Here is a 20,875-nt window from a genome sequence, read left to right on the forward strand (position 1 = left end):
AGGACAACTAATTTATTTAGGAAAATGGATGACTTCACCTGTGAGAAAAGAGCTGAAAAGAATTTATTCATCTTTGAGAATAGGCGATTTAGGGAGATATGATCACCATGTAAAAATACATAAATGATCCATATAATAAACATAGTATAAGCTGGTGTTAATCTTAAGGTTTTATATGAAGCACTTTTAGCAGCTAATTTAATCACTTTTTTTTAATGCTTGCTTATGTTATAGTTTTGGCTGGTGCCATGACTATTGATACAGGTTTGCTGTTTTAGGGTGGCTCCACTCTCTTGCTATTGAACAATGGCACTCCAAGATCCATCAAAATTCTTGTTTAATAAACGAACATCCCAAGTGTTACAAACAGTTCAAATGGTAGAACACCAGAGGGCACCAGACTAAGGCTCAGTTCACACCTAAACCGTCCGCGGATTGCACAGCAATCCTGTCCGTCCCTGTTCTCTGTTTCAGGGACGAATCAGGGCAGAATCTTTGCCTGAATTCGGCCCTGAAACGGAACCAAAGACGCACAGCGTTTCTGTGCAGTGCACTCCACAGCCGCAGCGGAGATATGTGAACCGGCTCCATAGGGAGCCAGTCACATTCTCCTGCTATGCGAATTAGATGCGGAGAAACCCGCATCTAATTCACATAGGTGTGAACCCGGCCTAAAACTTTAATGGGTGATAAGACAAATGGCAATTCCTCTCTCTGTGGGTTTGCCTCATTCCATTCCAGGAAGCCCAAGCACCGCTCATGGCTGGTTATAGGGGTTTCTTCAGTCTTTTGAGGAGCTGAAGCAAAATGTCTGGAGATGGAAATAGAGTTAACTCCTTGTGAATTATGATGGACATTATAAGCTCTTTTTTGCATCCTTTATTACGTTCTTTTTTTCCTTTGCACGGAATCGTTTTTTTCGCCATCTCTCAGCTCTTCTCTCTCTTGCAGAAACCACCCTTGCATGCAGGACTAGAGTTGTGCTTCCCTAAACTGTGTGCATCAATAGAAAAACATAGCCCTGTGGCCTAAAATGGCAAAGCACTCCCCTGCTTCTCCCTTCTCCTCCCCCATCTTTCTCCAAATGAAGAGACTGGCTAGAGACTGCACTGTTAACTCTTTTCTGTGAAAAACAGAAGTTTAGGAAAACAGCATTGTGACAGCAGGAACCCACAGCATTGAAAATTGTAAAATGCATGTCCTGGAGAAAGAATTCTAAAAAATAGGAGAACAAGTATTTCCCATGCCTCTCCGAAGGAGGAGACTATGGGAGATGGGTATTTTAAATTGCCCAGAAAGACGTCACTATAGCAAAAACATATAAAATCACATAATATTTTATTTATACAAAATTGTTCAAAAGCAAAGGAATATAAGCTCCATGAGGGATAACATATTCTGGACATGCTTGGATGGATAGCGAAAGGTGTATGGATCGACGTGTTTTGCCCAGAAGGAGGGCTTCTTTAGGATCCACCTTATAGTATTTACAGAGCCTATAACTCAAGCTATGACAAAAAAGTGTCAGACATATTATGTAGGAATATATACCACCCTTTTACTGGACCCCCAAATCAATGGGATCTAGATCCAACTTATGTTCTCACTCTAACATTACATTTATGTGATGACCCTCTTTTTTGGTGGCGACTTTTGTCTTCTTGTTCTTATTCATACACCTTAGACTATACATATCAACTCTGCTTAGTGTGCTATTGTTCATGCAGTATATTCTTACATAGTATGTCTGACGCTTTTTTGTCATGACTCGAGTTACAGGCTCTTTAAATACTATAAGGTGGATTCTGAAGAAGCCCTCCTTCAGGTCAAAACGCATCGATCCATACACCTTGCGCTATTCATCCAAGCACAGATGGTTGCAGTATATGTTTATGTCTAGTATATGTTATCCGGCATGGAGCTTATACTCCTTTGCTTTTAAACAGGTCTGTATAAATACAATATTATGTGATTTTGTTCTAATATTAAAAAAATAAACATTTTTTACCTTTTTTTGTTTTTCTTTGTGATCACATGATTTCACAGCCTCCTTTGCTTACTTCTTCACCATAGCGGGAGGTGTATCTGTATAGTGTGTGGGCAGAGGATGACTCCACACACAGCGGGGAAGGACCTTCCTCATCTGTGAGTGCTGCATTTCAGCAGCTGCTGTGTTGACAGCATGGTTTCTGCTGGGGGCTGCTCTCAATCAACACAGCGGGGCTTTATGGGGAGTGTGGTGGGCAAACTGACTATAGGAGACACAGGCATGCTGTGCGTGAGCACAGTGTTCTGTGTCTCTGTTCATCAAGAATTAATATGCAAACTGATCCTGGCAGGAATGATCCCTTTCTGTGCTTGGTGTGGTCAGAATGAAACAGACAAAAGGAGAACTGACAGGATCACAAGATATTAAAGAAGAAATAAGGCTCTCAGTAAAGAATAAAATTTACCCACAACAACATAGTTAAACAGACACATACAAAATATATGAAATTTGGGGTAACATACACTTTACGGTCATCACAAAAAAACAAGGGGGCACGCTTTGCCCTTGGATTAAAAGAGGTTTAACATCCGCATAGAAAAAGGTTTCTTTACAGCGAGAGCTGCGAAAATATAAAACGGTCTTACAATAGACTTCCAGCAGAGGTAGCGAGTCAGTCAACAGTAAATGGCTTCCATCATGCTTGGGACAAACTCATATCTATACCCAAACAAAAAAGTTAACAAAAAATAAAAAACACAAGCAGATTTGATAGACTTGACGGCAGATTTTTTTCTGCCGTCACTTTTCTATGTTTCTTCCATAGAATCTAGGTCTAACCAACTTAGTAGATTGCTTCAAAAAGTCTTGATGTGTCTCTAAATGCGCAAAATATAAATAACTAATAATATTTGTAAGAAACAAAGTAGAATGTTAATCCAGGGAGCATTTGCTTTCTTTGGCAACAAGAAAGGATTTTTTTTCCTGTAAGAACAAACTGGCCCCTATGCTTTATTTTTGTACCTTCCTGTGGATCAGTGGCAGGTTTAGGGTTCTAAACATGCAAAATGTTTTGTTTTTGGTTGAATGAAATTCTGTTTATAAAGAAACACATTTACACAAAGCAACCTTCCGTTTGTCCTAAATCACCTCAGTCCTGATTTTCAAACCAACAAGAGGTGGGACTCACGTATACCTGTTAAATCCTTTTAAACCTCACATTTCACCAAAAGAATATAAATGTCTTTGGGTCAATTTTTTTTTAAATATTTTTATAAGTTTTTAAACTTAGGTGTTACATCTGTATTTTTAGACAATCAATGTTAAATAAATAAATATTTAATACTAAGGACTCCCAGACCACTATGGGTTATCAGAATAAGAACAGCAGTAGGTACCAAGCTGTGGCTTTATCTGATTAAAACCTAGGATGAAGTCATTTGGTAAGGAATGGCTTTTCAGATTCCTGTAAATTTCAGCCTATGCTAAACAAAAGGATTTTTTTTACAGACGCTGAGTAGTCTAAAAAGGATGTGAAAAGTACAATGAAGCTCCACCTGCTGACTCAAAAGGGAAATATAAAATAATAACAATATTTTATATTCAACTGATTCAAAATAAAGAAGAGACCTTTTTGTTAAAAAATATTCCAAACCATAACAAAGAATGAAAGAAAACAGATAGCCACTATAAATTCCCTTTAAAATGTACTTAAAAAAACCCCCTTGAGATTTGTATTGGAATTGGATCTCTGGGTGGAGACTATTGCTGTGGTCATTGCTGGGATAAACCTTGATCTTTTGTACATCATCAGAGTGTGACTATTTTGCTTTTCATTCAGGTTGGAGCAGGGACGGCTCCCCTTCAGCCTGCACTTGAACTCTGGGAGATAGCGGGAGTGTGTGCATCAATGAAAGACTATCCATATGCTGCTTTAAACTGACGGATGGCCTTGTTTTAATCATTTAGTAGATATTTCAGATATTCTAAGAATTTATTATGACCAGAGATTCCACTGTTGCTCAATATAATACAACCATAAGTCTTTAGACCACTTGCTGTCCTCAAACCACCTGACACTAAGATTTAATATAATTTAATAGATATATTAAAATAATTTCAAATCTTGCAATTTTTACAGTTATGGATTTACACTATTTTGTATTGGCCTTTATTCAAAAAAACATATGACTACATTTTTTTACTGAAGAAGCACCACCAGTAAAGTCTAGATATAACTTTTCGCCGAGGTCGAACACTTTTTGAGTGGTGCTTAGAGTTTTTATATCAAAACTGGCAACATATCGGCACCAATTTGACTGGAGTAAAGAAAACTATGTGGTACATGGCAACCAATTATATTCCATCCATTCTAGGCCAGGAAATTAAAGTAAACCTCCAAATGTTTTCTTCAGTAAACTTCCATTAGTTCATTAGCGCCATTTGTTTCTATATCAGTTCCTGTATACTCTATTATATACCATGTCTAGCAAGTAAGACACAGAAGTACCTCCAATAAGATTTTTAACAGTAAGTCACTTGTGTAAAAGAGAAGAAAATTTGCCAGGGGCACACATTTATAAATACAAAAAAATAATAATAATAATCTTTATGAAGGCACAAGGGATACAGCTGCATCCAGGCTGCCTGACCTGTAACCCCCCTGCCCTCACACTGGTGTACTACAAATCATTTGTGTGCCTCTACATGTTGTTTTTCTTAGTACATTCGTATATAACTGTGACAGTTATCAGTCTTTACATGAATCAGCCAGTGTGATGTTAGATATACTTCATATTGTGCTGTGTTATTGAAAGAGTAACGTGCTGGTCACCAAAGCTGACTTGTTTAGATAAAATGGCACCCATTCATGCATTAAGGCACTGATTCCAAAGGGGCAATACAGTGATACCCCCCAAGGACCTCCAAATTGTGGATGTTACCTTATATACATCTGAAAATATATTGCTTCTGTAGAAAATGTTACAATGTAATTTCATTTACATTTGCTTATTATTTCCTTAAACGAAAATGTGAAATTAATAAATATAACAGTGGCAAAATATATTTCATATTTCAAACAGTGTAATACTAATTTGTACCACAAAAGTAGAGAGCTGCTGTTGGTGTTGCTTAGTCAATGTCACAGTTCAGTGTAGACTGACTGCTATCTCCGTTCAGCAGACCATTCTCTTGCTGCTCTGCCAAAACTTGCCACTTCTGCTTGTTCCTCAGGCAGCCCTCAAGTAGTGGGTAACATGACTCAGAAACCTGCGTTAAGGCCTACATAAATGGTCAAGGCAGAAAGAATGAGAAGTTAATATCACTACACCTTTCTATTTGTTAAGGAATCAACATATACTGCATAAGGATTAAATTAAAAGAGAAGTATGGGGTTGGAACAAAAAACATTTATAGTTACCTAGGTGGATGGAGCATCGATCCGATTCTGCATCTGTCCCCCGTTGGCTCTGCAATTAGTACTGAGAGATCAAACACCACAGGTGGCTGTCAGTCACCTGCACTCTGCTATGCCCCTCCAGTGAGCGCTGGGCTGTGAAGGGAGCAGGAGGGACTGCCTCAGTCTCCCAATGTCTCACGAAGAGGCTGAGCTAGCTGCTGGTCCAGGTATCTGGGTGGATCTAGGTGGATCCCGACACGTGCACGCCCTATGCAAGCGTTTGCATTTGTAGGTGTGTGCAGAACAACAGGGATAATTTTAATTTTTTTTTATCTTATTTTTATTATATATTTTTTTTTCAATATTTAATTTTATTGTTATAATAAAAGGACTAAACAAGCCTCCCTAGGTACTAGCATTGGGCAGATTACAGGTCCTCTTTATGAATGTTGTTATAAACACATCAGAGGTCTATTACAGAAAGTGATTTAAGTTCCTCTTAAAGTCTGAATGCAACATCTTAACCCCATCCTCTTTCCATTCACAATCTGTATATTAACATTTCCCAGCATTATACCCCTTGCTGGGGTATGTTAATAAATAACCTAGTTTAGCAAGACATCAGCCACAGCTGATGGCTCTTAATCTCGGCTGTCACTGACTCTGGTCCCCATTGACAATTGGGAGCCAATCAGAGTAGTTCTAGATTATGATCTGGACAACAGAACACCCCCCCCTTTAGCCTTCTCCATAACGGGAGGGGGGAGGGTTATGTAGTCCGCAGATGGGAACTGGGCAGGGCTGGTAACAGTGACAGAATGCTTAAAAGCAATGGAGGTATATCCCTCTGCCTGCATTAATTTTAACAACAGAATAGTTAATAAACATAACATGTGACTGGTCTCTATGGGCAGTAGTTGTCTTTTTGCACTGCACCATTCTTCACTTTAGCCCCTTGGTATTAAAAAAATGTAATAGGGAAAAATATTACATTTAATTGTTAAGAGAAAAGCATAAACAGACACAGCAAGCACAAAGCAACCAACCTCGTATAGCTCTAAGCAGATTGCGTCAATAAATCCAACCTGCATGCTGGGTATTTTGTCTTTCTTCTCTCTGTTCATGAGATCCTGGAACATAAGCATATCATGTCACGATGGTCTGTTTTCAAGACTAATACTCATTTCCAAATATGGCGAGTGATTCTGCCAGCAGACTTGGCAAAACAGGCAGTTAGAGGGGTAAGGACAAACCATATAACATTGACAAGGGATCAACGGGTAATAAAAATATAGAAAACTGCTGTGTTAATGCTAGTAACAGACTGAATCATATGTCATTTTTCGATTTCTTTCCATATTTCCACATTATAATTTGATCAAGACACTTTAAGAATACAAATGGGACAGTGGAGCTGATACTTACAATTGGTTCTATATTCAGTTCTCTCCTCTCTTTATCCCCTTGGTCATAAAATTCTGTAGCGACAAGTTCAGCTATCTGAAAACATAAAGTTTTATTTTCTCAACAAAAGATAAAACGCTTCTCACTGTAAACATTACAGTTACTGTCAAGTGCAATGTAAACAGGTCAAAAGTAGACTCCACACCTGGTACAGAGCATAACATTATACACACAGAGTGCCAGCTAGACTTTTCTTCTCATACTAAGCAACAACTGAAAGTTTACGGACTTGTGAAGTTACAGCTATCAGTTTGCAGACAAATTTGCAGTTGTCAATTTGTATGCTGCTCACATAATACTAGCTTCATAAAGGTTCAGTTTGATCACTCCAACAATAACACTTCTTCCTCACAGCCCCCCGACAAGAAACGCATTGATAGGAGTAGAAAGCTGATTTAGCAGAGAGATGACCTCATCAGCCTTTGACTGCTCCTTCAGCGTTTCTCAACTGGGGTGCCCACGTCCTACCAACCGATGAGGCCACTGGTTGCTAAGGACATGTTGGATGCCTGCACAGCATTCTGAGTTGCGGATAGGAGTACAGATAGCAGCACAGAGGTGGAAAGAGCCAGGAGGAGGTCCCATCTCTCTCCCATCTCTCTGTATACCTGAATTTAAACAGAGTGAATTGGACTACAGGATTTGATTACTCCCTACCGTTCTCCTCCACACAATGCTCCTGTCCCGGCAGCAAACATTCTCAGTGGCGCGGCAATCAAACTCTATACATTTCCTAGCTGACAGCATTCTGGGTTATACAGACAGCAGGGAGAGAAGCTGGAGTGGGGGAGAGCACAGCTCTCTCCTCCTCTCTGCTGCTATCTGTATTCCACTAGTGATAAAATGGATGTTGTGGGACGAGGGATCTTGTGCTAGCAGAGTGGATTTGGGAGGGGGGGTTCTGCTAGCAGGGGAGACTTGGACTAGCAGGGGGGATTAGGGGGAGAAGTTTTCCTGCGCTGCATTTTGCAAATGTGCGCAGGTGCCATTAAGTATTATTTTTTTCATTTTACCCCCACGGATCTACCAAATGCGTATTTGTTCACGCCCGCTAAATCACACTGTACCGCAGTACCTAGCGTTTTGGTGCAGCACGTTTTAAAAATCATGCCATCACATTTTTTTGCATGTTTCATATAGAGCAGCCTAATGAATTTGCGTGGGGGAATGCGCAAAAAAGCGTGTACGCTCGTGCATATCTCAACATGAATGTGCCCTCAGACTGGGATGCTCTGAGACTGTGCAAAATTCTAAAGGGTGTCTAGATTAAAAAATGGTTGAGGAACACTGGTCTAGTCAGAAGGCTGGAGGTGGAGAGAAGACACCCGCTGTATCCCTTCTACAGTCTATAACTGTTACAGAGAAAGTTGGATCATTCCCTGGCTGTGATGTCTGGCAACGCTGTTTATATCTCACAACTGGACGGATAAAAATACAAAAGCATTTCATCTGTGTATTTAGCTGTTTGGCTGGAGTTCAGCTGAAAGATTTCCAAATGCAGAAACAGAAAATATTAAAAGTCTTAGGGACTCAGTGCACACAAGCAGCACATTAGGGTACTCTTCAGCATCGCCATGATTACAGAGTACTCCCATTTGGTAGGAGCCAAGCTTGACAGGGTTCACAACACTGACATGGACAAATCTGATGGGGTCCAATAATGTCTCCACTGGATGTCGTCTTATAATGATAGGACTGAGGTGTACTAAAAGACATTACCTTTACACAGCACTGTGCTGCATCTTGTAGATCAAAGAATCTAGCTGAAATGTCACTGCAGTCTGGTTCATTTGATTTGCTCATCATCCCAACACCATACCTTCACTATATGAAAGCTTAGACAAACATGGGAGTTTTAGTACAGGAGCTGCACCCAAAACCGATATATCCAAGTGCTATGATTACGTTTACAATAGAAGGAAGACCTTAAAAAGGCAAAACCACAATTGCCATTCACAGCCAGAAGATTCTCTAGAATGTACTTGTCTACACCCCAAACAATCTAACCCATAATGTGAGCAGCCAAGACAGATAATGACGCTTTCACTTGACCTTCTGAAATTGACCCATGCAATTCAGATAATTATATCCATGGTTTCTGCTTTCCTCTTGCATTATTATCTGTTTTCCAGGAATTCAGGCTTTCTGGCCAGAGGCCCAGGGTTCCATCTGGTGCCACATCATCCACATTGTTAAACTGTCTTTTTATTTGTTTCTCTTTCCAATGTTAAGATCTCTTTGTAAATATTTTCTGTGCTTCAAATAAATAAATCTGCTTATGTTGGGATACATTCATGGCTTCACATCTTTTATATCATATAGACCATATAGACTCAATATTTGCACTTCCTGTTAGGGTCCTTTCACACTCAGGCGGTTTGCAGTCGCTATTGCGCTAATAGCGCCTGCAAACCAACCTGAAAGTTCCGCTGTTTTAATACCAGTGTGAAAGCCCCGAGGGCTTTCACACTGGAGCGGTGCGCTAGCAGGACGGGAAAAAAAGTCCTGCTAGCAGCATCTTCGGAGCGGTGAAGAAGGGGAGTGTATACCGCTCCTTCACCGCTCCTGCCCATTGAAATCAATGGGACGGCGCGGCTATACCGCCGGCAAAGCACCTCTGCAGAGGCGCTTTGCGGTGGTTTTAACCCTTTCTCGGCCGCTAGCAGGCCGAATACCGACGGTAAAGCGCCGCTTACAATAGCGGCGCTTTACCGCCGACAACGCCCCCGCCCCAGTGTGAAAGGACCCTTAAGTTATGTTGTGGTACATCCCCTACAGCTCCCTGGTTTTATGAGAACCAGAATGTACAACCAAAACATACACTGGTTGTTGTGGACAATTTTTGAATGTACAGGAAAAGGATTGCTTATATTTTGCACAATTTATTTGTGTCACTTTAAATACATTGAAAAATGCTAAACAAAAATAGCAGCCATCCCAATTTATAATTAGCTTTTAAAATAAGGTGCACATGAACTGTTAGTCGGCAAAAAAATTTACACTGTCTAATAATTTGCAATTATTAAAAAACATATGTAGAATGTGCACAGCCTCTCACCAAATCCCCTTGTTAATGTGCTCTATCTCACAGACTGGAGTTAGGATCACACTATGCAAAGGACCTTGATGAGGCAGTGTGGCCTCCACATATATAATATTATATATGTTATGAAACTAAAATCTCTGTTTTAAGAAAATTGTTAGACAGTGTTTTTTTGTTTTTTTTTTGATGGCTAGCTGGTAAGTGTTCTTTGAACATGGTAAGGTTGGAATTCAAGTTCAGTTATCTATTTTTCTTAGCTTTAATTACTTGGCTTGTATTGGACTTGAGTTTGGAAGGCAGCAAAACGCCAGCCACCCCCTCTTAAGGTGCATAGGCAGCGAAGGGGGATGTTTACATGCTGCAGCGCTTTGCGATCACATCTAAGTTGCCCAGTCATGTAGTAATCTACGAGTGGCAAGTCTCCACTACTACAGTGATTGCCACCATTGTTTGGGTCCACTTGCCCTGCTGTATAGGGAACACACGGGCTCACTCACTTGGTGCAGGGCATTTTTCCCATTGAGTACAAGGTGCCCTCTAAGTGGACTAGGTGGAAATTGTGATGTCACTGCCCTACCTCTCCACTTTGTCCATTCAGAGAATGCCTTGTATTGACTGAGAAAAATGCAAGGAGCTCTGTGAATGGTGCCTGTGAAGAGCAGGCGACCCTCGCTGGTTACTATGCAGCAGGGCAGCTGCTCTGCATGGGACTTGGAGGATAGCAGTGATCACTGTAGTAGTAGAGACTGATTCCCAGCTTCCACAGGAATCCCACAAGTATTTAATATGCATACTTACATTGGTCCAACCAGGACCAATGTAACTATGTTATACAATTCATACCTGGAGTTCAGCTTTAATTATCAGATTTAAAATAAATATACAGAAATGAGCTTGGTTGAGTTAGATACAGACCCGCTGTTGAACTGGCCAGGGTTTTGTTATTGCAGACAGATCACAAGCAGTCATCAACATTGCCCTGCAGAGAACACAAAATCACACGTTTGAAACTTTGATTCATGTAAAACTTGCTGATAGTTTAGAGTTTAAGTAATATCCTTTATTGGCTAACTTAAGTTATTAAAGATCCAAGTTTTCAGTGTAACTTAGATCCCTTTTCGGTGCTTTATACAATTCAAATTTATTACAATGAATTGTATAAAGCCTACAGAAGGGATCTAAGTTACCCTGAAAGCCTGCATTTTTAGATAACTTAGTAGATGTGGATGTAAACCCGAAATTTTTTGTTGTTTTTTTTTTTTTTATGTCATAATGTAGAGTATAAGATTTCCTATCATTTGAGCCCAGTCTTGCCACACAGAGTTAATTCATCTTTGAGCAATCCTCTTTTATTGTTCAGTGAGATAAATGTTGACAAACAGAGAAAAACTTTGTCAAATCCTCCCCCTTGCTGTAAGTGACAGGTGATTTACATCTCGTGCACTAGCCTAAGACATGCATTATTTTTTAATTCCCTCCCCCACTCCTTTCTTCAGCAGCTCTGCAAGGATTGTCTGTTCCACACCTCAGCATAATTTGGCATGCTGAAGTCATGTGGTTACTTTCCTGTCTTTTCACTGGATGTTAGAGATCATTGTAGAAATTTAGTGTAAGAAATACACAGGAGAAAATGCTTATTAACAAGGGGAGTGTAGAGTTGGGCGGGGAGTCTACTGACATCACGACTCCAACCACCGAGCTCCAGACAACAGACCCATCCACAGAATCTGCAGTTTTTCGGGTCTCATAACAGACAGAGGGGAGACATTTGACAGGTAAAGATACATGCAGGAGGCATGTATATCCTTATAGATAACCCCTATGGCAGTAGTTTAGAAAGGATGACACTGGGTTTACATCCACTTTAAATCAGCCAATAAAGGATATCTCAAGTGGTTGTAAACCTCAGACATGAAATATGAACGAAGCATATCTCTCTATATTGTGTACTTGTTTTAATCCAGAGCACTAAGTGTAATTTCTGTCTACAGCTTCTTTCCTCTGCTATCTGCACGAGTCACTTCTGACAGGTTTTACTGACACCAAGAGGTACAAAAGGTGACGGTGGCAGACAGCCTCAGCTCTGTTCCTCTGTGCTATGTGAAGGAGGATGTGTCTTTTTCCCTCCAATCATTTACTGAGCTCTGCAGAGTGTAACTTCAGCTCCCTGCCCTCTGCTTTCTGAAAGTTCAGACAAGCTGTATGAACTCCACACTTTGAATGGCTGTAGAAATAAGATGGCTGCATTTAAACAGGTACAGGAGTTTTTTTTTAACCTCTGTGACTAGTCACATCACTGGGTTTAGGGAAGGGTTTACAACCACTTTAAACGCCAAACTTTCCATAATAATCGATGGCCAACATGGTACAATATTCTACTATGTACAACGTGACATACACTGTATGCTGAGGAATTGCAAACTGCATCAACTTACATTGATGAATATTATACTGCAGTATTCAAAGAAAATAATGTTGATGGAAACTAACAAGGAGTTATATTTGCCAGAGAAAACTGAATAAAATACTTTTTCCCAAAAATTTCCAGTTATATTTTAAGGGACTTTACTTTCTTCATTAGCCAAAGAAATGGGGGGTCTGGAAACTAAAATCGCTTTTAATCCTGGGTCCCAGGAGAATCCTTACTCATGTATTTTAAACAGTAAAAAAAAACAAAAAAACACCTGTTATCATTGTAAAAAAGTAGGTTCATGCAGTTTTACAGTTTTGATCTGTAAGAGCTATAACAAAATGCAGCACATCCCCCCAAAAATGGCAAAGATACCAAGTTTCAACTGTATTTCACTGCATTGGGGAGTAAAAAGACAGTTAACTGTTGCAACTGAAAATAATTTCTTTTAACCAATGTACTCATGAAGCATTTCGTTTGGAGAATTACCATGAAGAAGAAACCACTAAACTTAAAACAGAGAAAATAATTTTCACTAAGAGCACACATACAAAAGATATCTTAACAAACATGCTGAACTTTTCACATTCAGTTTAAAAAAAATGCTTTACAAAAAATCCACTAACTGTCTGCATGCAAAATGACCACATAACTAAACCCTAAACTAAAAGAAAATGTAGATTCACTTAGAAAAAGGCTGTTAACAGATCATATTATGGATTTTTTATTATTGTTTGCAATGAGCTTTCGAGACACACAAAAAAACCAAAGTAGAACTAAGTCCTGTTTGCATATGCCTATGTTTGGTATTGGAACTTCTGCTGTGGAGACGAAGTCCTGCAACAATGGCATTTGTTGATAGAACTGGAAAACCCCAAAAATCCTCAACATAGAAAGTCCCCATATTCCACTCTATCTTATCTTATCTTATCGTATCTTATCTTATCTTATTTTATCATACTGTGATCTGTTAATGGAAAAAAAAGCAAAATATAAACATCTAGGTTTAGAAAGAGGGGAGAATGGTTTGAACTGTCAGGGTTTTGTTGCAGTCTATATACCTGATGTGAGGATTGCCCTCACTTTCTTTGCGTACACTGGTTGGGAAGTGAGAGACAACCTCATCAGAGAGCCACAGAGAGCAATAAAAATATTGATAGAGGTTCTAACTTTTCTCTATTCTATCCATGACAAATATAATTTGGCTGGAGTTGGGCCTTAAACATTGGAACGTTGCTACTTGGTTCCACCCTTTTTGAGAAGGATATAGTGCAGCAAGTGTTCCAACAGGTAGGTGCTAAAGGGCTACTAAAAGTAACATCAAAAGAAGATCCACATAGTATTATGAACTAATATACAAAATCTTATTTGCCTCTACATAGTCTTGTGGGTTATTGTGAGATTGCGCAGGCGTTACAAGGAGGGTTACTGTAGGAGTTACAAGGATAGTGAAAGTTTAACAAGGAGGGTTAGTGTATGGGTTACAGAGGCGGTTATAAGGTTTACAGGGAGGTTAAATGTAAGGATTACAGGTACTGTTAGTGCCTGATGTGTGTGCTATAGCAATGGACTGATATAAGTAAAAGCTGGTTCTAATGGATCTAACCTAAAGTGATTTTTCATTCATAAAAGCAGATCCATGGTTGAAATATAGTATAGGTGAACCCTATTCTAGGCTGCTACCCTTCTGAAAGCAACAAAAGAAGTGCTCGCCGGACGGTAATTTCTTGGCTGTGTACTGAGGAGTGCTTGGTACAAAAGTTAAGGACTTTTAAGTTAATGACTTAGAGGACTTTTTTAAAACATTTAATGGTTAAGAGCAAAAATCTGCCTTCAGTGCTATCAGGAGATGTTAGTCTTCATCAAGTTTTAACACAGACCCCCACTGTATTCTGATATTATTAACATTGAAATGTGTCAGCTGTATTCAATGCCCTTGACCATTAAATGTTTCAAAGAATCCCTCAAGTAAGATGAACTTTTGAACCAGGTGCTCCTCAGTACACATACAAGAAGGTGCCATTAGTGTAAAGGATGCAGGCAGGGTTAGTATAGAGTTTATAGGGTTATAGGGAGGTTTAGTTTAATGGTTACAGGGAGAATTTGTGTAACGGGATTGGCGTGTAACAGTTACAGGGAGGGTTAGTAATATAAAAATATATAAATCTTGCGAGCTACTCTAGAGCAACCTGAGACTGCATTCAGCGTCAGGTCTGAGGTTACAACCTAGCGTCAGGTGGTGGTATAACAATTCCTGTGAAACAAAGTGCAAATTCACAGCTGCTAAGCATTGATCACGATCCCATAATCTGTGAAAACATATATACAAAAAGCAAAAAAAATGCAGCGCTGTGTGATACTGAATTACAATTGCATAAATAGTGCCATAAACAATGAAAATCAATATTAATGTCCAAAAGGTGACTCTAGTGATGATAATCCTGAAGAGGGTGAGCATGTGTGTGAAGTCACCCTCTTCTGATCAGGATTATCATCACCAGAGTCACTTTTTGGACATTAATACGTATAATACCCCAATTTGCACTTTTGTCTCTGTGGATTGATGTAAATTGAGAGAAAAAATCTCCCTCTTTTTTTGGACACTTGATATTAAGGAATATTACTACACTTTTTTTTCACTGTGAGCTTGCTTGTTACACAATTTTTTTTTTTATATATTCATAGTTACATTTTATAGCAATATTGATATTCATTGTTTATGGCATTATTTATGCAATTGTAAGGTTCAGTATCACACAGTGCTGCATTTTTTTGTATACAGGCAGGGTTAATGTAAGGGTTACAGGGAGAGTTAGTGTAGGGTTTACAAGTAGGGATAGTGTAACCATTACGGGGAGGGTTAGTGTAAAGGTTATAAAGGAGGGTTAATGTAAAGCTGGCCATACACTTCCTACAAAAATTCTTACAAAAATTCTCAGTACATTTGATGGCTTGTGGAATGTCATTTGAAAATATTTCAAAAAGGTGAATGCACTTTCCCAAACAAAAACCAAATACACTGAAATTTTTTTCATTCTATTTCTTGGAATTTTCTTGCCTCTGCGGTTGAAAATGAACATCCATTTGACTCCACCAACTCCACTAAGTTCACAAAATTCTACTAGTCTATGGCCAGGGAGTTACAGGGAGAGTTAGGGGTTGATTTACTAAAGACAAATAGCCTGTGCACTTTGCAAAGTACAGTTGCTCCAAAGCTTATTAAATAGCAGAAGCTCTGCTGACTTCCATGATCCAATCACGTAGAAGCAAAAATGCATTTTTTTTTATTTTCCTTGCATGTGATTGGGTTTTCTTTGCAAAGCGAAGCTTTACCCCATTTACTAAGATTTGCAGCAACTGCGCTTGCAGAGTGCAACTGCACTTTGAAAAGTGCACAGTTTATTTGTCTTTAGTAAATTAACCGACAGAATTTCCGACAGAAAATGTCCGATGGGAGCTTTTCATCATATATTCCGACCGTGTGTATGCCCCATCGGACTTTTTACGTTGAAAATTCAGACGGACTTAGAGAACATGTTCTATATTTTTCCGACGGAACAAATTCCTATCGGGAAAACCGCTTGTCTGTATGCTGTTCTTGATGTACCAAAAATGACGCATGCTCTGAAGCAAGTACCAGAAGTCATACGTGTTGTCCTGTCATACGTGTTGTACGTCACCGCGTTCTTAAAGGTCGGAATTTGGTGTGACTGTGTTTATGCAAGACAGCTTGAGCAGAATTCCGTCGGAAAAACCTTCAGAGCAAAACCGGTCGTGTGTACAGGGCATAAGTGTTTCAGCAGGGACTGGCCAAATTTTGATCCATGTATGGGCACTGTGATTGTACAAAAGTCAATATACTGACTTCTGTAAAATCGTCTTGCTGGATTTTCCTCTCTCAATCAGTGCTGCAGGCTACAGCTTTTGCGCTGGTCAATGTGTTCTGATGTCAAGGAACTCTCCCTGCTGTTAGAAAACACCCACCGGTTGAACAAAAAAACTGACTAATGTATGGGATACCTTAGAGAGAGGGTTAGATTAAGGCAGTGGTCATCAACCCTGTCCTCAGGGCCCACTAACAGGCCAGGTTTACAAGATAACTGGAATACATCACAGGTGATATAATTTGCTGCTCAGTGATTGCAGTATTCTAGTCTGTATCTCCCCAAGGTAATACATAAAACCTGGCCTGTTAGTGGGCCCTGAGGACAGGGTTGATAACCACTGGATTAAGGAATAGAGTGAGGGTTGGTGTAAAAGATACAGTCAGGGGTAGTGTAAGAGATATATGAAGGGTTAGTGTAAAAGGTTAATGGGAGGGTTAGTGCGAGGGTTACAGGGAAAATGAATGTAACAGTTATAAAAAGGGTAAGAATATGGGTTAGAAGAAAGGTTAATACATGAGTTAGTATAAGTGTAAGAAGGTGCAAGCCCAGACAACAAGTGATCATCTCCCAGTGCTGAAAGCTAATGTATAAAGGCAACAACCCTATGCAATCAATGTCATTTTTAATACTTACACAAACAACTCTTTTTGTGTAGGATCATCAAGTCTGAATTGCTTTCTTTTTATAAGTTCAAAGAAATCTCCTCTCCTCCTGCAAAGCAAACACACTGTTTTACTTGATAGATTGCACCTTAATTATGAAAAGCAGTAAATTTTCTCTGACTGTCAAGTAAACCAACCAGTGCTTCTGGCTGTGTTATGATGGTTACCTATACGAAACTTGACGGTATAAGACAGATTATTTGTGACGCACATAAAAACTGAGTACTGCCAAAAAGACATAACTTAGCCCTTCCTTTTATGGTCAGTTAGACTGAGCCATGCCCAAAAAGTAATAAATCAAATATGATCTTACTGGAAGGAGCAGAAAATAATAGAACAGTCAGAGGATACGTTGCTGGCCTGTGAAAACTTACTTTATATAAAGTGCCAAATCTGTAGCAAGGATTGCCTGCTTTATCATCTTCAGTGCAGCCTTGTAATCCTGAACAGAGAGCCCACTCAGAATCTGGTTACCCTGAGAACAAAAGGACATTAGTATTCTATATTACTTTTTGCAATCATGTTCCAGAAATAATAGTGATTTAGTAATCTCTTCATATTGTTAATAATGTTTCAAATGTATGTGATGATCTTAAATTAAAGAGTCAAAGAGTCGAAGAGCTCCAAACTGATATTCCTGTTTTTGGTAGATGCTGGAGAATGACATCAATCGTTATGAGATCTACTGTATACTCTTGTGTTCCTGGATCTGCGCATCAATGTGGACATTGTGAGGTGTTCCCACTGTCCTTATTGAATTTAGATTTTTTAGATTACAGAAGATGCAACAGGAGGAGATGAAAAATAAAAAAGTGGGCAGGAACACCTGAAACTCCCAGATAACTGGAAAAGCGTCAGGAATAATGTCAGGCTGTGATGGAGTATATAATATGAGGGGCTGATTCAGCCTACCAGGCTCCACCAAAAATGAAAGTATCAGAAATGAAAATGTTATTACACTCAAGTAATATTTTGTTCATAGATAGAGTGTGGTTAGTTGGTTTTGTACAGTATGTTGTTGGAGGAAATCAGCAATGATTTATCCCGAGCATAGTTCTTTCCAGAATGGAAGAAATAGGGAGCGTCAACCCCCCTTATAATTCATCATGAAGTGTATAGACCTTGGAACTCAAGAGCAGAGACTTCAGCATAAAAGCCTACTAAAGGCAAACTTCAGCATCTAACAACATAATCAAAATATTTTTATGGATTGAGCCTTTAAAGTATATATCTATGCAAAACATTTTTTTTACGTTTTGGATAGAGTGGGGAAGGGTTAGACTCTCTGTCAAACTTTTTTTGGTGTCTGTTTGTTCTGCGGAGATTCACCCCTCTCGGCTCGGTTCACATTAGTGTGACTTAGGATCCGACTTGTGAGACCCAAAATTGCAGGACATTTATTTATTTATGGGACTTATTTAAGACATGTGAAATACCATGTATCTCTATGAGAGACGTTCCAATTGACACTACTGAAGTGGCTGCGACTTCAGAAAGGGTTCCTGTACTACTTTGATCCGACTGACAGGACTGCCAAAGCGTGTAAAAGTCTTATCAAAGTCACTTCAAAGTCGTATCAAAGTCGGACTCCAAAGTTGCATTGCAAATCACGCAACTTTGGAGTCGGCTAGTGTGAACAGAGCCTAATTTGTACTGGTGGCACTTTACTTGCTGAAATTCTGAATACTTGGAATAGGTAACATGGGTGATGTTCCAAGGGAATCCTGATTGTCCATCAATCCAATCTCATATAACTGCACTTAGTGAGGATGTATATACAGTATGTGTCACTTTTGACCAAAACATTTCAACAAATAATTGCAGGCATGTTACTTTTGCAACTCTCCCTTTTGTTCTTGAGGTGATTTAACCACATTGCTGTCAGTATACTTTCATTCTCTGCTCCACCATGAATCAATAATGAAAAGTCTGCTCTTATATTTTATAAGCAACTGTCATTACCACAGAATATGCACTGACCTGACTATTCAGTATCATGAGGCACTGGTCAAAGTGGTGGTTCTCCATGATAGAATGACAGTAGAGTTGTGCTAATGGATGTTCACTCCTAAAAAAATAGAAGCACACAGTTAGCTTCAAAGTATATCTGATCTTTTTACTGGTAATTGGTATGATAGCTAAAATGGCGCTTTTAACCACAAAATTAGCATCAAGTTTAAAAGGTAACGTGTGCCCTAAGAGAGATCAATGTCATCCTATAGCCCAATCCCAGCCAACATTTTTTATTTTGTTTTAGATAGAGACACTAACCCTTATCTGCTCTATCAGAATTTTGGGGAGGTTCACCCTGTAAGGCCCCTACACACAGGGCGGGCTCCGTGACATCCCCATGACTAAGCTCCGGGGGGGGCGGAGTGAAACACATAGGGGGCGTGGCCTGGTTAGAGTCCAGGCTGAGGTTGCCACTCCATTCATTGCAGCAGGACACCATAGATGTGCGACTTCCAGGGGTCACCCCTCCTTTCATGCTCTGTTGGAGTAAGCCTGCTCAACTGGGAATCTGTCCACTGATCCCTGCTGAGCAGGTGGATGGCCGAGTGGACATAGACACAGCCCGCTCTCTCCTCTATGGGCATTCAGATGTAAACGGTCCGCCTGTCCATTTATACCTGACTGTCATCCACTCCGATCTGCCAGATGGATGGGGAACAGATCCCCATCCATCTCTTTTTAGCGGATAGGATCAGATGTCGGCGGGTGTCAATGGACACATGTCTGTTGACTTCCGCCGCTCTATAGAGGAGGGTATGATTGGGTCCACCTGAAAAACTGACAGGCAGACCCGATCAGTCCGCTAGTGTGAAAGGGGCCTTATTTTTTTAATCAAAAGGTAAATATTTCTATTGAAGACACAGCTATAATATTTTTAGTAAAACAGGAAAAAATTAGAACTTCTAAAAGTGTTTTTTTTTCATACTCTTTAAGTATTTCAGCCATCCTATCCTTTATCCATCCTAGCAAGACTATTAAAAAAGCCTTAGATTAACACTGGAGTAGAGATTTGCCTCAAAACTCATTCACCCCTTTGTTAATCACACTATACTTTATAGCAGCCTGTTTCAACCAGGGTTCCATGGCACTCTAGGGTACTTCCAGAGGTTGTTAGGGATTTTTGAGCAATCAGCAATTTGCTTCTACAATAAGTAACCACTGGCACCAATTATCTTTTTAGCTATCTACTGTTGAGGGGGGGCATTCTATTTACTGATGACTGGTCTAAGAAAAGCCCTTTTCCACTGACCAACAATGTAAGGGAGCATTTCACTGACTACCAATCAAAGAGATCCCTTCTCTTCTGACCACCAGTGAAAAGGGATTTGACACTGATCACCAATGTAAGGGTGCACTTTTTCACTGACCAATGCACATGTGAATTTCTTCACTGATCACCATGTGAGAGAATGCTACTTTTTTTAATTGTCTGCATTTATTTTCTGGCCATAATTATTGTTTCATTTAAATATTTTTAATAAAAATAATCTTGTGGTAGAGAGCAGTCCTGCGTGTCATGGTACTTTTATTTATTTCAATATCTACAACTTACTCTAATGTGCCTTGAGCTGTGGATAAAGTATTTACTACCAGGGGTTCCCTGAGACCTAATTTTATTTTAAGGGTTCCTCCATGTTAAAAAGTTTGAGAAAGGCTGCTCTATAGAAATATGGCAATAATCAACTTCAGTATAGTTGCACATACAAGGGGTTCCATGCGTACAGCAGAGACAGTTTACACTGAAAATACGTTGGCTCTGTAAACAATCTTGGAATAAACTTGTATCTGGGCTTGAGTATCACAGTGTGGTCCATAGAGGGTATACAGGTACGAGAGAGTGGTTAATGTTTGTTTGGAAGGAATTTGCATTGGAGCTATTTTTAGACTTTTGATTAAAACCTTACCTACCAATTTTGGGCATATCTACATCATTTTACTATTCTATGATTATACTGTACCTGTCATCAGATCTTAACTTGCAGTCATTTCTACACCAGGGGTAGGCAACC

General features: G+C 39.5%; 1 protein-coding gene across 4 annotated transcripts in view; it reads right to left on the bottom strand.

The window, feature by feature from the left end:
- Nucleotides 1-1,458: 1,458 nt before the first annotated feature.
- PDE5A (phosphodiesterase 5A) overlaps nucleotides 1,459-20,875 on the bottom strand; it is a 267,395-nt gene continuing 247,978 nt past the window's right edge. For all 4 annotated transcript variants that reach the window (XM_073603315.1, XM_073603298.1, XM_073603307.1 and 1 more), the window contains exons 15-21: nucleotides 18,834-18,921; nucleotides 17,228-17,328; nucleotides 16,825-16,902; nucleotides 10,810-10,873; nucleotides 6,813-6,887; nucleotides 6,434-6,517; nucleotides 1,459-5,269 (exon numbers count right to left, since the gene is read on the bottom strand). In XM_073603315.1, the coding sequence (XP_073459416.1) occupies nucleotides 5,120-5,269; nucleotides 6,434-6,517; nucleotides 6,813-6,887; nucleotides 10,810-10,873; nucleotides 16,825-16,902; nucleotides 17,228-17,328; nucleotides 18,834-18,921 (640 nt within the window). In that variant the 3' untranslated portion in view covers nucleotides 1,459-5,119. The remainder of the gene's footprint in view (nucleotides 5,270-6,433; nucleotides 6,518-6,812; nucleotides 6,888-10,809; nucleotides 10,874-16,824; nucleotides 16,903-17,227; nucleotides 17,329-18,833; nucleotides 18,922-20,875) is intronic.

This window comes from Aquarana catesbeiana, linkage group LG01 (assembly GCF_042186555.1).
Source record: "Aquarana catesbeiana isolate 2022-GZ linkage group LG01, ASM4218655v1, whole genome shotgun sequence".
NCBI classification, from domain to species: domain Eukaryota; kingdom Metazoa; phylum Chordata; class Amphibia; order Anura; family Ranidae; genus Aquarana; species Aquarana catesbeiana.